Source organism: Dicentrarchus labrax, unplaced genomic scaffold (genome assembly GCF_905237075.1).
Source record: "Dicentrarchus labrax unplaced genomic scaffold, dlabrax2021, whole genome shotgun sequence".
Lineage (NCBI taxonomy): Eukaryota > Metazoa > Chordata > Actinopteri > Moronidae > Dicentrarchus > Dicentrarchus labrax.
Window position 1 is genome coordinate 11,522,137 of NW_026136724.1, and position 14,046 is coordinate 11,536,182.

The window sequence follows — 14,046 nt, forward strand, 5'->3', positions numbered from 1 at the left end:
AAAATATGCATGAAGGCATAAAATAGATGAGAATTATCACAGCCTGACGCACCTTTTTTATTTAGAGAAAGGAGTTTTTCCTGCTAGTGGGTGGAAAAATTGATTGTGATGATAAATATGAAATTAAATTTAATGATTACTTTATTAAACACACAGTCCTCCTACCTTACACATTACACATTACAGTCTGCAAACCATAAAAAATTAACAGGAAAGTGACACTATTTCATCCCTCAATGCATTCTTTTCTCTCTTCTTGTCCAGATCCCCCAGATCAGCTACGCCTCCACGGCCCCAGAACTGAGTGACAACACCCGCTACGACTTCTTCTCCCGCGTGGTACCACCGGACTCCTACCAGGCCCAGGCCATGATGGACATTGTCACAGCGATGGAGTGGAACTACGTGTCAACGCTAGCCTCAGAGGGCAACTACGGAGAGAGCGGCGTGGAGGCCTTCATCCAGATCTCCAGAGAAACTGGTAAGAGCTCTTCCTTTTCTTTTGTTTTGAGGGACATTTAACTCATAACTGCAGCGAGAGCCGCATTAAGTCTTTCAGACTGTTGTGATGTATGGATGTCGGGTGGTTTGTCCTGGTTGTCTGTCGGTCCAGTATGGGTTATGATTTGAATGGATTTAGTGAGAGCTGAGCCATCTAGACTACCAGGAAAAAAAACAGGTAAAAGGCAAGATTGCTTCTTGTGTTCCACCATTCCACCAGGATATAATCATCATATCTATAATATCTATTATCATCAAACTATCATATGATGTTCATAGAGTATTTTCGGGGCATGATACATGATCAGAGGCTTTAGCCTGTAATTTGAAAAGAACTATAGCAAGATCATAACGGAAACCTGTTGTTTAAATCTCTAGGGAAACTCCAGGGAAAATTCACTCTTAGGGTAAATTGCAGGCTGTAGATTGTAGACTGCGGCGCGCAAGCTGAGACAGAGAGTTATCACAGCAAGCATTTGATGGACAAGTGTTTCTGTCTTCTCAACTTTTTCTTTTGGCTCTATATGTCGTTTTTTAATAATGATACTTCAAGTCGATGTCATAAATGTTTGCTGCTGTGAGTTCTGTGCCTTGGAATTAGCAGGACATGCACTGTCGCACATAGTTAAAAGAAGAATCAGTAGATATCACTTGTAGTATATATTGGAGACAAATTAAAGGACAAGCCAACATGAAGTGTTTAAGGTTTATTGGCATAGATTCTACAGGTCTCTCGAACTTTACTGGAGCAATTGAACACCATTCTTCTAAAGGATATTACCTCATTTGGTGTATGATGATGGTGGAGAATGCTGTCAAATGGTGCATCCCGACTAAAGGCAAATAAAGTCATTTGCCTGAGTAGATTACATACAAAGTCATTGCAAACACGTAAATAAATGCAAAGTCATGCCAGGTGACACGAACAATGCGAAATTTGCCCCATTAACGATTTTTATAGTTAAATATATTGAACTTTGACCTAAAAATGTGCGCATATCGCAGGGTTTTTTTCAGTGGAGGGACGAGATCTCCTGCCGGCCCACAGAAAGCTGCTTGAGCTTGGGGCAGAGCCGGAGCTTCTGGAGGAATAAACACCCGTAGTCGCACCGGATTCTGCTCTGATCTGGAGATGTTTACCGGCAAGAGGAGAGCTTTGAGTTTATTTTTTAAACTTTTGGGGATTAAAAAGTGGATTTATCTTCACTCTCTCAACCTGTCTGCTGTGAGCCACCCCCACTTGTATCTGTCTGTGTGCACCCAGAGCTCTTCATACTTATACAGAGACCGGACAGAAAAGGACATTGCTCTGAGGAAAGTAAGAGAGGAAGTTTGGGAAGTACTTAAAATATGTGTCTGTTCTAGCTATCGGTTTTACTTTATGATGAACTAAGTTAGCATAGCCCTGATCGAACTCCTTTCAGAAAACAAGCAATTTAAAAGTTGTTTGCTCGTTGTCTTGCGCACAGACCCGACAAAGTATGAATCCAGACGTTTCGCAAATTGCCGTTTTGATGTTGTTATTTTGGCATCCTTTTAATCAGTTTATTGCAATCAAATCACAGCCAAATCTCTTTATTTAGGCTCATACCACGATTGTAAGATAGATTGAAGGGTGAATATGTATATAAATACAAATTATAGTAACATGTCATTAGCTTAGCTATTTAGTAAGTTAGTTATTTATGTTAGTTATTTTTTGTGGTCACAGGTTACTTTTGGGTGCCAAGATGTTACTAGTTTAGTCCTATTCCTGAAAGCCTTTTGTCCTGTAAAAGTGAAAAGATCTGGTCGAAAATATGAACAAGTTATGAAAATGGGAAAATAGGATAATATGAACAGTAAAGCAAAACAAAACGTAAACATACGTACATTTGTATTTATAATGCTGTATGCTATGAGTTAAAGGTGACCTATTCTGCTCATTTCCAGCTTTATACTTTTAGTCTGAGACTCCACTAGAGTAGCTAGGGAGGGCCAGCGGCTCCAGCTCCCTGTCCATTACCAGCACTTTGCAGTTAGCTAATTGCTGCTAGTAAAGCTCTTACGTCCGTCTGTAAGTCCCTAAGAGTTGAGGCAGAGAAGCCGCAGGACATCAGAGGGAAAAAACACGCATGCAGACATACAAAAACTTGAAGGGTTAGTCCTGATTCCTGAGCAGAGCAGTCGGATAACTTGCACAGACTGAGCGGGTCCCTGTACGTGGTGGATGTGCTCAGCTGTGCTCTGCCTGGAGCGTATAAAGAAATTTGTGACGAGCCGACGTTGCGTGGAGTAGAATAAGATGCTGGGAACTTGGCATTCAGAATGGCCTCGATATTGTGCTTTTTGTTCACAGGGATTACTTTTACATATGTTGCGTATACCTCATTATTTGACACAAAAACAAGCACTCTCTTCATTTTTTTGCCTCGTAATAGCCATAGAGTTCATATTTAAGATCATTTTCATACTCATTAAACCACTCAGCAACCCCTGGTGCTGGTAAAGTTTTTCCACTTATTTATTCATTTAATCATTATTTATTCATTGTGTTAGTTAGTGATACACTAGTGATAAAATACATAAGATCAAATTTCACACTTTCACTTTTTCCTTCATTAGGTAGTTGCGAGAGGGATGAGGGTAAATTACACTGGAGTAAATGAGCGTGACTGAGATACAGAGAGGGAGAGGAACACAGAGACGGATCACTTGTCTGCTTTGATGTAAGACTTAAAAGCACGGTCCCCGTAGTCCTGGGAGCATCAAGTATGGGTGAACACTGCCTCAAATCAGTTTATGAAATCCTCCAAGTGATGTTGACAGATCAAAATGCTGTTGGTTTCCTTGTTTATGTCTCAAATGTTTATTGAAAACTCATCATGTTGGATGTTGACAAATATTTACAGAACGACAAGACTAAAGACAGATAAAGAATACGTTCGAGAGAGTATCAGATGAGATGTTTCTATTTTTATCGCGCTCCCTGCTGATCCTTTACTCCAGTCTTCCCCCCCCGAATTGCTTTTTCAGCATTGTTTGTGTGCTGCTGTAGAGATGACATCTTTGTGTATGTCTGGGCAGGCTGTCTGTCCATCCATCTCTGTCTCTGTTCGTGTTTGGAGCCGGCTCACCCAGGGCTGTATGCTGTGGCAGTCAGCACATAGATGTTCACTGTGTTGTCAGATCAGTGTGTGGGTGTGTGTGCCACTGTAAATGGTAAAGCAGTCCTCAGCAATGTGTGTATTTGTGTTGTGGGAGTCGTCAGCAGTCTCTTCTTGCCCTGTGTGTGTGTGTGTGTGTGTGTGTGTGTGTGTGTGTGTGTGTGTGTGTGTGTGTGGACTACATGCTGTGACAGCAGTCAGTCAGTTGTTGTGAACAGAACCAGGAAGATGACTGGATGGGAGAGCAGAGAGAAAAGAAAAGGGCTGAGGAGGAGAGAGGAAAAGTGACCGGAGAGGGAGAGTTCACTCTGTGTGTGTGTGTGTGTGTGTGTGTGTGTGCGCGCGTGTGTGCACGTTCTATAGTTGTGAATCAAGCTGAAGAGTGGCAGAAATTGACAGGGAGAGGCAGAGAATGGGACAAGGAAGTGGGAACAGCGACAGAATAATGATAGGGGTCCTAATATAGATGCACAGCACTCCCTGCCACTGGAAACACACACAGATTTGAGATGAGCACATGGACTCAGACACACACGTACACATACATAGTATATAGTGACACAGGTGGACATCTTTAGACGCGCACACACACACACACACACACACACACACACACACACACACACAGACAGAGCCACAGGGAATTTCTTGGTGATTATTTTGTGATTGCAGTGTAATGATTACAGCTTACAGGGCACTCTGCATACTGATACCAAACATCCATATTAATTGGTGTGTAATCGTTCACTGATGATTCTTGACAACGTGTGTGTGCGCCCGTAAAATATAAGTATGCATGCATGCATATTAATCAGCAGAAAGTTTGAGAATAGGTGCATAGTCTTGTTAGCATAAGTCAGGGGTTACAGAGGAATGTGTGCTACACTGCTAGTGCTAGTTACAGGACCAGTTCAATACTGCTCAGTTATGACTCTCTGTACTTTTCTTATTTAACACATTTGGAAAGTTAAATATTTACTTCTCCAATACAGTCTTTGAAACCGAATGTCCTACTTATGTTTGCTGCTCCACAGCTGCTGTGTTGCTCCGCTCCCAGGAGGAGTTATGTAGAAAATTCTGCACAACTAATTTTTCAGCCAAGTCCACATGACAGTCAGCAAAATATTTTTGTTTCAAAAGGACTGCTTTAGGGAAAACTTGAAATAACTTAAGATTTGAGGTTACAGCAGTGAAATGATGCAAACCCTGGATGCTGGTGTTGACGACGCCAACTTTCACTCGTCAAAATATGATATGTGTATTGGTGCTGAATATTGGCATTGAACCGCGAAAGCATGGATGTTTTCACAGGGGCACTTAATGAATCTGAGCCAACGTCTGTGTTAATTGACCTGTGCCATGACAAGTCAAAATGTCTGCTGTGAAAAAGTTTTGTTGGCCACAGATTAGACCCTTACTATTGGTGAAGGTAGCCTATGAAAATGTAGGTCTTATTCAAGTCTTAAAACATTGATTGAACAATAACTAAGACCCAAGCTTTGGAAGAAACATTTATATTCTTTTAACCACTTTTGTTCAGCCTATTGAGTAATTAAGACATTACAAGCCACCCAAGTATTGGATTGATTGCCATGAAATTAGGTTCAGACATTCATGTTCCTCTCAGAATGAATTAACGCCATCATCAGGTTAAAATCATGATTTATCCAATACTTTTGTTTGTTTTATGCCCAAATACTTTCAAAACTGATGACATTCTCATCAGACTTAGCGATACTTTTTATTTGCCGTTAGTTAGCAAATGTTAGCATAACATGGCAAACTTAGATGACAATGGTAAACATTAGTATGTTAACATTGTCATTGCGTGCATGTTAACAGGCTGACATTAGCATTTAGCTCAAAGCACTGCGAGGCTTAAGTACAGCGTCACAGAGCTTCTAGTATGGCTGTAAACTCTTAGTCATGTTTACACATGTAGATGACATACAATGGGATTTTCCATATTTTAACACGCATCAGGTCCCACAGAATCTACTAAACATATTTCTCAGCAAAGGTTGTACAAAAACAGCTGAAAAGTGAACTATTTGCCAGTAATTGTGGTTTGTTTACTTCCACCTAATTCTGTCTATATTTAATGTATCCATTGTTGAAGTGAAACAATATCATTTTTTCTGTTTTTTTTTTTTTTTTTCAGTTTTCAGAGGATTTATTTCAGAGGATTCATTTCAAACGTTTCCTTGTCCTGCATTTATATCCAGCAGTTTGATTGTAAAACACTTTTGCAGTTTGCTCAACCATGCCTACATCCTGAAATATATTCACCATGACTTTTACAGCGTATGTAGCCTGTGTGCTGTCACCGCCAGCCGTGGCTTTCCAGTCATGCAGAACTAGTAACGGATGCAGCTCAGTGAGCATGGGCCAAACGTGTTTACTCATCATTAGTAAGTGTTCACAAACTGGGTGCATAATGCAGTGTTTTTGCTTTTGTACACAATAAACTGATGTAGCCCGGTGATCAAAGGTTAATGAACAAATAATTGCGTAAAGGTCAACTTGGTGGAAATTTATCAGAGTTGTTTCAAAGGTCATACAGGAAGGTAGTTGTCCATTTGTATTGGTTTGTATCAAAGAGACTACTAACAATGGGAAATCTGTTCTCCCCCCCCCCGACACGCCATTGATTCCCTGAGGAAGAAGGTATTTTTTCAATTTTCAAGTGCAACATCAAAACTACACCAGTGTGTCCAGACCTGGTTGGGTTTCATTTTATTGTTCAGTTGCTGGAAGCTCCACAAAACAGGGCTCCCTGCTCACTATGCCACCCTGCTGTTGACCCTTGCTGTGGAAATCGCAACATATGGCGTTGAATCTCGTCACGCCTAGAGACTACAGCCTCCTACATCGAGCTGTATTAGGAGCATATGGATAGCTGTACTATAAAACTAGAGGTGGCAGTGTACTTACCGAAGACAAGGGAATCTTTTAAATCAAGTCACGACCGTTTCTCCTTCCAGTACCCTTCCCCAACTCCCCGTGGAATCCAACTGGGATTAAAACTACCACATCTACATTCAGACACACTGCAGACGGAAGGAGAGAGGTTGTGGGGATGTGTGTGTGTGCAAGCATGAGTGCGTACTTATGTGTGTGAGAGAGAGAGAGAAGGGGACTTTGTTTGAATGACAGAGGCTATGGGTGAATCTGTGTGTTAGTAAGTGTGTATGGGACCCTGTAAGGGAAGGAGTGAGAGTGTGAGTGTGGACTGAATTCACCGGCACAGAACAGTCACCTCCCCCCTGACACTGGCCGCTCTACAGAAGCTCTGGAAGGCAGTAATGAAGAAGGGGAGAAAATGAGCAGGAGAAAAGGGCTGAGAGAAAATAATTAAACGTTTATCTCCAGATTCATTTAATTAGCTCTCTGGCTCTAAACTAATCTTCTGCTTTTTGCTTAGCTTTGCCTCTTTAGTTCGCTTTCAGTCCACTCTTGCCCTCCACAATGGAGTCGGTCCTTGTCATTTTCAAGTCTTGCTACTGGCTTATGTTGTGTTTTATTCAGGCAAGAGGAATCATACTTTAATTGAAATGCATTGTGATGCATATTACACATAATATATTATGTCTATTTATAGGCACGTATGCAGTATTCATAGACCACCCTTGTGTTAGAAAATCACTTAGCTTGTATTATAGAAATTACTGTATATATTATCATTCATGAGGATACTGTAATAATTAAGTAACTCTTCTACACACCGCCATTCTTTCAATATAACAATCTCAAGAAATAACTTTGATCAAACTATATTACAACATGCATTTTATATATAAAAAAAAAAAAAAAAAAAAAACTGTATTTGTACAATAAGTGTAATTAAAGAGATGGGTGTGTTTTACGTATGAATTTGCAAATATATCACAGAGATTACAATTACTGTGTTGAACTCAAAGTTCTGTAAGACACACACAGACAGACAGACAGACAGACAGACAGACAGACAGACAGACACACACACACACACACACACACACACACAGACTCACAAAAACACAGATAAATGCTCAAGAAGGCACAGTACAAGGCACAAAAACACACTCTCTCTCAACTGACAACGCGTGTCCCTCGGGTCGATTTAGCTCTCTGTTTCTTGTCCTTGATTACACTCCCCTCACAACTTAAGACTGATACTATTCAGCGCCTCCACACACACACACAGCGCAGACATCAACCCATCCATTTGTAACTAATTACACCAGCCTTGGTTTTCATCTCAATGTGATGCTGTCTTTGTTGTCTTCATGAAAGGCCCCAAAGTCTCACTTGTAGACTTGTTTATGCTGTTGGTTTGTGGTCTGCTCGACCTTGTAAAATTGAGCTCTGGTATTTATATAACCTTTTGTATGTTCTGTATCTTCGTGTAGGTTGTCCTAAATGTGTACATGGGACTGTTTGTATGCATGATTGTTTCTTTGAATGAAACTTGTACACAGTATTTGACTTTCCTTGCCTTGTTGGAAATGTTTTTTTGTGTGATTTTTCTCTAAAATCTAAATGATCTTGAAGAGGACATTAACATCTAAATCTCCAGCCTGTTATGATCTGGCTAATGTTAGCCTTATGTTGCCAATCTCTCACCTGGGTGGAATTGACAATATCTATTAGGATTTAACAGCCCTCTGGATGGCATTAGTATTGCCAGAGGACATCTAGAGATGGTAATTATTACCTGAGCAGCTCTGTGAATTGCATCCCATCCAGCTGAAATGGCCATTTTTAGCAATTTTCCCAAGCCGCCCCAATATAAAGTCCAACAGAAATTACATACTGATTTCCACAAAACTCTGGGGTTGCCTGCAATGCTTTTCAACCTGTAAAACCACCGTAGTATTTTCAGCCACGTCTCAGTGATCACTAGGGGTAGGGAATTGAGGGAATAATTAGATTTGCCTCCTACAGAGCAGTTTTGCTGATGTGCAGTATATCACTTAGCAGGTTTCAAGGCCCTATAGCTAGAAACATAAATTTGTCTTGTTTGAATCATACCGGCAAGCTAAAGTTTTCAGAGTGCACCGATGGGCGACAAAAGCTCACTTACAGCGTAAAGGCACAGTGCTGCAGACAAGTATGCTTTTGTCTGATGTTGGAATGTGCTATAGTGCCTCTACCGTGCGTCGCTTCGTGCTATTGATTAGATAGTGCCCATTTCATGTCCACTGATTTTCTTGACAGAGGTGAGAACTCCTGATATTCCCTTATGACAGAGCAAAAGAGTATACTGGATAGACAGCCGTACAGATAGAGGTAGAGAAATAGGGTGTTGTGTTTGTTTGTGTGTGTGTGTGTGTGTGTGTGTGTGTGTGTGTGTGTGTGTGTGTGCGTGCAGCCTATGTTAGCAAGGTGTATGTGTGCTTTATGTGTGTGCCCTCTATTTTCTGTCCCTATTTGGCCTCTTCGAGTCCACCAAAAGATCGGGGAGAGAAAAAACGCTCAGCCAGTTGCTGCTAAGCCCCAAAAGTAATTTCAGCAATATTACTGCACCAGTTGGTACACATAGGTGTGTGTTTGTCTGTGTGTGTGTGTGTGTGTGTGTGTGTGTGTGTGTGTGTGTGTGTGTGTGTGTGTGTGTGTGTGTGTGTGTGTGTGTGTGTGTGTGTGTGTGTGTGTGTGTGTGTGTTTGGAGCCTATGTTAGCAAGGTGTATGTGTGCTTTTGCTGTGATTTTATGAATGCATGTTTGTTTATGTGTGTATATAAGTGAGTTTATGTGTGTGTTTATGCAAGAAGAGGTGTGTGTGTGTGTGTGTGTGTGTGTGTGTGTGTGTGTGTGTGTGTGTCTTGTGTCATTGTGCTGTTTTGATGCGAGTGTGTGTTTTCAGGGAGTAGAAATCTGGATGCACAACTTAAAAGCACTTTCAAAGCCTCTTCACCGTTCTGCTCCAGTAACTTAAGGTGTTTTCTCTTTCCTTCCTCATCCTTTTTTTCTTCTTTTTTTATTTTTTCTCTCTCTCAATTTTTCATCTCTGTCTGCAGGATGGCTGGGGGGGGGCTGGGGGGCTGGGTCACGGTTAAAATAAATGACAGGAACCAATGTTGGCTGCATGACACACTGCAAAAACTATCACTTGTTTGACTCTAAAACCTCAGGAAGCTGAGGAAGGAACCCAAAACTAACCAAACAACTATACTGTATACATGTGAGCACAGACATGCACATAGTGAGCTGGTGAAGGACTTACAGGCAGAAAGAGGAATGCAACTTGTAATGATAAGAAAATGTATATACAGCACAAATGCATACCTACAGTACAGTACAGTACATACAGATGCTAGGACAGAATATATAGATACTGTTTATAGCTATATTTAAATTCCCTTCCTCTCATTTCAATGCAATCCTATTGCATCTGCTAAAAAAACATAATAAAAAACTAACTTGGATGATTTTAGGAAAAGGCTTAACGTAGCTTAGTGGCTTTAAGCTGCAAATGTCATTTGTAGGAAATTAGATTTACAGTCGGCGATCAAAGCAAAATTTGACTTTGATGTTGTCAGTCTCTCATGATCACATCCAATCCATTGTATGTTGATGCAACACTGAGAAAATTAGACTCCTTATTTCTACTCAGCAAACGAATGGAGGGACACATGAATGCACTTGCAAGGGTGATACTGTCATGGTGATGGTTGGATCGCTTTGACACATAAAGGAGTGGAGAGGAAGGAAATCTGTTTTTTTGTACATTTCTTCATGTAAAATGAAATGAAACTGATTAGAAACCAGTCTTATAATAACTCATGAATGTCCACTCTTTGAACAGAAGGCTGCCACATTTATATTCAACATCCAGAAAGTCTATGTAAGAGCTTCAACTTTTTTCACTTCTTCCAGTTGGGTATGTGTATGTATTTGTTGGAACACGGATCAGCCATAACATTATGACCACCAAGGTGCGGGGTCATAATGTTAGGCAGCCCCATACCAACAAACTGTGATGCACTGTGTGTTCTGACACCTTTCTATCAGAACCAGCATTAACTTTTTTAGCAGTTTGAGCTACAGTAGCTCGTCTGTTGGATCAGACCACATGGGCCAGCCTTCGCTCCCCAGGTGCATCAGTGAGTCTTGGCCGCTCTTGACCCTGTCTCTGGTTCACCACTTTTCCTTCCTCGGACCACTCTTGATAGGTACTGACCTCTGCAGACTGGGAACACCCCACAAAAGCTGCAGTTTTGGAGATGCTCTGACTTAGTCGTCTAGCCATCACAATTTGGTCGCTCAAATTTTTCCTGCTTCTTCCACATCAACTTAAAGGGCAAAATGTTGACTTGCTGCCTAATATATCCCACCCACTGACAGGTGCCATGATAAGCAGATAATCAGTGTTATTCACTTCACCTGTCAGTGCTCATAATGATATGGCTGTGCTTTTATATATATATATATATATATATATATATATATATATATATATATATACATATTTGCAAATCCTGGTGAAAAACCAACTTTTCTTGACACAAACCAATGAACAGCAGTTCATTTTGAATAAATGGCAAAAAAAACCCTGGGTAATTAGCACGAGCATTGATTACTTTCATGGCTAAACACACAATCCAACTACCTCAACCTTGACATTAATCAACACAAAATCCGAGGAAACAATCCAGGTGACCAGTAGCTCTGCAATTAAAATAACTAACACTGTAAGAGAGGCATTCAAACTGACCTACGGTCTTAAAAGGACTTTCCTTCCAGAACACTGCTGAGATATGGCTAGCCTCTCTTCAGCTTGACCAGGCCAGGCCCTCACACACACACACACACACACACACGCACACGCACACGCACACGCACACACTCACAGACAAATGAGTCTTGCTGTCTTCCACCTGGCAGGACCAGGGAGTGGAGTGCTGATGAACTTACCGGGGATGTCTTTTGTTACTCTCTGCCCTGCCACTAATAAATCAAACTTGGATAACTACACATGCATGTGCACAGACAAACTACTCACATCGTCCCTCTGTCTTCTCTCTGCTCCTCTGTTGCAAATACACACTCATCCACACACAACCACGCACGCGCACACGTAGCCCAACAGGCTGATGGATGGCGAGCTGGCAGAGGCTGATTAGCTGGGAGTGAATGGGGCAGAATTACAACTCTGTCTGCGCTGCGATTGCATTGTTGCTTCGACAACGATCCATGTCGGATTGCTGGAATGCCGGGATGCGGGGAGAGTAATCGATGCTCTCCATCTGTCTCTTTGTCTGTTTATTTCTCTCAAACCATCCTGTTTCTTTGATTCTTTCATTTTTGTTGTTTCTCTGTGTTGTTATTGTGTCATCTCCTTATCTACTCTTTTGTTTTGACTCTGCCATCCTGTGTTCTTTCCACTATCCCAGTTTATTAGGTTACAAGTTGCCCTAATCTCAGTACAAATGTTCAAGACATACCCCTGCACATTTCGCCTTCCCATATAATTCCCTTTTCCTCTCTTTCTGTAACAGTTCACCCTGTCTCCTTTCAGTTTTTCACACCCATCCATCTCTCCTGATCTCTCTGTTCTCCTTCTCAACTATCCCAGCCCGTGTGGCATCCATCTTTATTTGTTCCCAGACTTTAAAGGTATAAAAAGTCTTGTTCTCACACTGCTATTCATGTGAAATTACACATAGTCTTGTGAAACGGAATTTCTTGCTTCTGCAAGTCTTCTTCAGCACATTCATGATCCTCAGACACCACCATTTAAAGGTTTTCACAGCTCATCAACTCTTGTGACTCAACTCTCACACATTTAAACTTAGATTAGAATTTTGTCTTTGGTCTTATTATATTAATATATTATCCCTAAAAAAAAAGTCTGCTTTTTAAATAACATATAGAGCAGAAATGGAAGAAAACACTGAGCCTAAATCACATCTGAGAGCAGATGGAATTTGTTTCCTCTGTGGGCCTCCTGCCTTTATTTGCATCTTTAAATACTCCACCCCTTAAAGTTCAACTTCTGTTTCGTATTCAACAGTCTTCAGGAATTCACTGTGAGGATGTTGATGTCTGGCCCAGACAGAATAATTAAGTGCAGCGAGACGTAAATTCATATTGACTTTAAGGCTAGGAAAAAAAAAAAAAAAAACTCCCCAAGCTAGTTAAACAGAAGGGGAGACCTACAGTATACAATTTGAATACTGAATGACAGAGACAGAAAGACAGATGGATGAATTGACACACATTTTCCCACAATACCCTCTTCATATAGTTCCAACTGTAGGGCAGTCTCAGCTGTAAAAAGGAAAAAAGCCAGTTGAGTCTCACCTATCCTAAGTTCTAAGCTTTTCTTACATTGGCTGCCCTCATATTTACATCTAAATGACTGTTGATGGTGGCAGCGGTAGCGCAGACCCAATTACGCGATGAAGTTGGCAGTGGAACCTGACAAATGATGGGTAATGGCTGGGTTGGAAGCATTTTCCAACGCTCTCTACTCTAACAAACGTAGCTGTGTCTCCATAGTTTGACTCTGACAGAGTAATTTATTCCCACTCCGCCAGCACGGAACCACGGATTTAAAAGTTTCACCACTTACCCAAGCCTTCCCCATTTTTCACTCCAGAATGAAACTGTTATTATTCAAAAGAGAAATGGGAATTTATGCAGGCTTAGACATGGCCTTATATCTTCACTTAGTTTTTATTCTTTCCCTCCCTTTGTATTCCCCACTTTATTCCTGTTTGCTGCTTTCTGTGTTTTTCCCTACGTGGTTGTTGTGCAGCAACGTGTGTTTTAATTTGTCTTCGGTGATCACTGCCTGCCTGTTGGTGCATCTTTTATTTTTCTGCATCTCTCACTTTACTGAAGGCTCAGACGCTGTGAACTTGGCATAAATCACGTATTGATTCAAGTGATAGACATTGACAGTGGGTTCATGTAAATTTAATTTCAGACTCGACAGAGATAAAATTGCATAAATATATCAAATAATCTTAAAATATTTTGAAGCGGTAAAAGTCAAAACTCACATGCACGTGTTTTCCAACCTGCCTAGATGCCTGAATTTTCTTTATTTCTTGTTATGCTGCTTCACGTGTCACTTCTAAAATGATCTGTGTTCTCTCTGATGGGAAGATCATGCGCTTTATATAATTCTTATGCAGCGTTATTTCTACATCTTTTGACTACTTGTGAATCGTGCAATGACTTTTTGCAAGCTCGGTGAGAATGGTGTTGAGCTTCAACAGCTGGTGGTTGCGCCTAAAAAAACATATTGCATGCTTGCAATACACACACAGGGAAAATGAGAGTGAGAAATTCACAGCTGTATACTTAGAATACTGTTTCATGTGATTAGAGACAATAAAGATGGGGGGAAGGGAAGGTGTATGAAAGAGAAGAGCCTTGGCGAAAGTGGAGGGATAAGAAAGAAGAGATT

At 40.9% G+C, this 14,046-nt stretch overlaps 1 protein-coding gene across 7 annotated transcripts in view; it reads left to right on the forward strand.

The window, feature by feature from the left end:
- The window catches only part of grm8a (glutamate receptor, metabotropic 8a), a 444,440-nt gene that overhangs the window by 88,123 nt on the left and 342,271 nt on the right, over positions 1 to 14,046 (forward strand). For all 7 annotated transcript variants that reach the window (XR_007882612.1, XM_051393028.1, XM_051393027.1 and 4 more), the window contains exon 3: positions 265 to 481. Coding sequence is in view for 6 of the 7 variants with exons in the window: in XM_051393028.1 (XP_051248988.1) it covers positions 265 to 481 (217 nt within the window). In the remaining variant the exon portion in view is untranslated. The remainder of the gene's footprint in view (positions 1 to 264; positions 482 to 14,046) is intronic.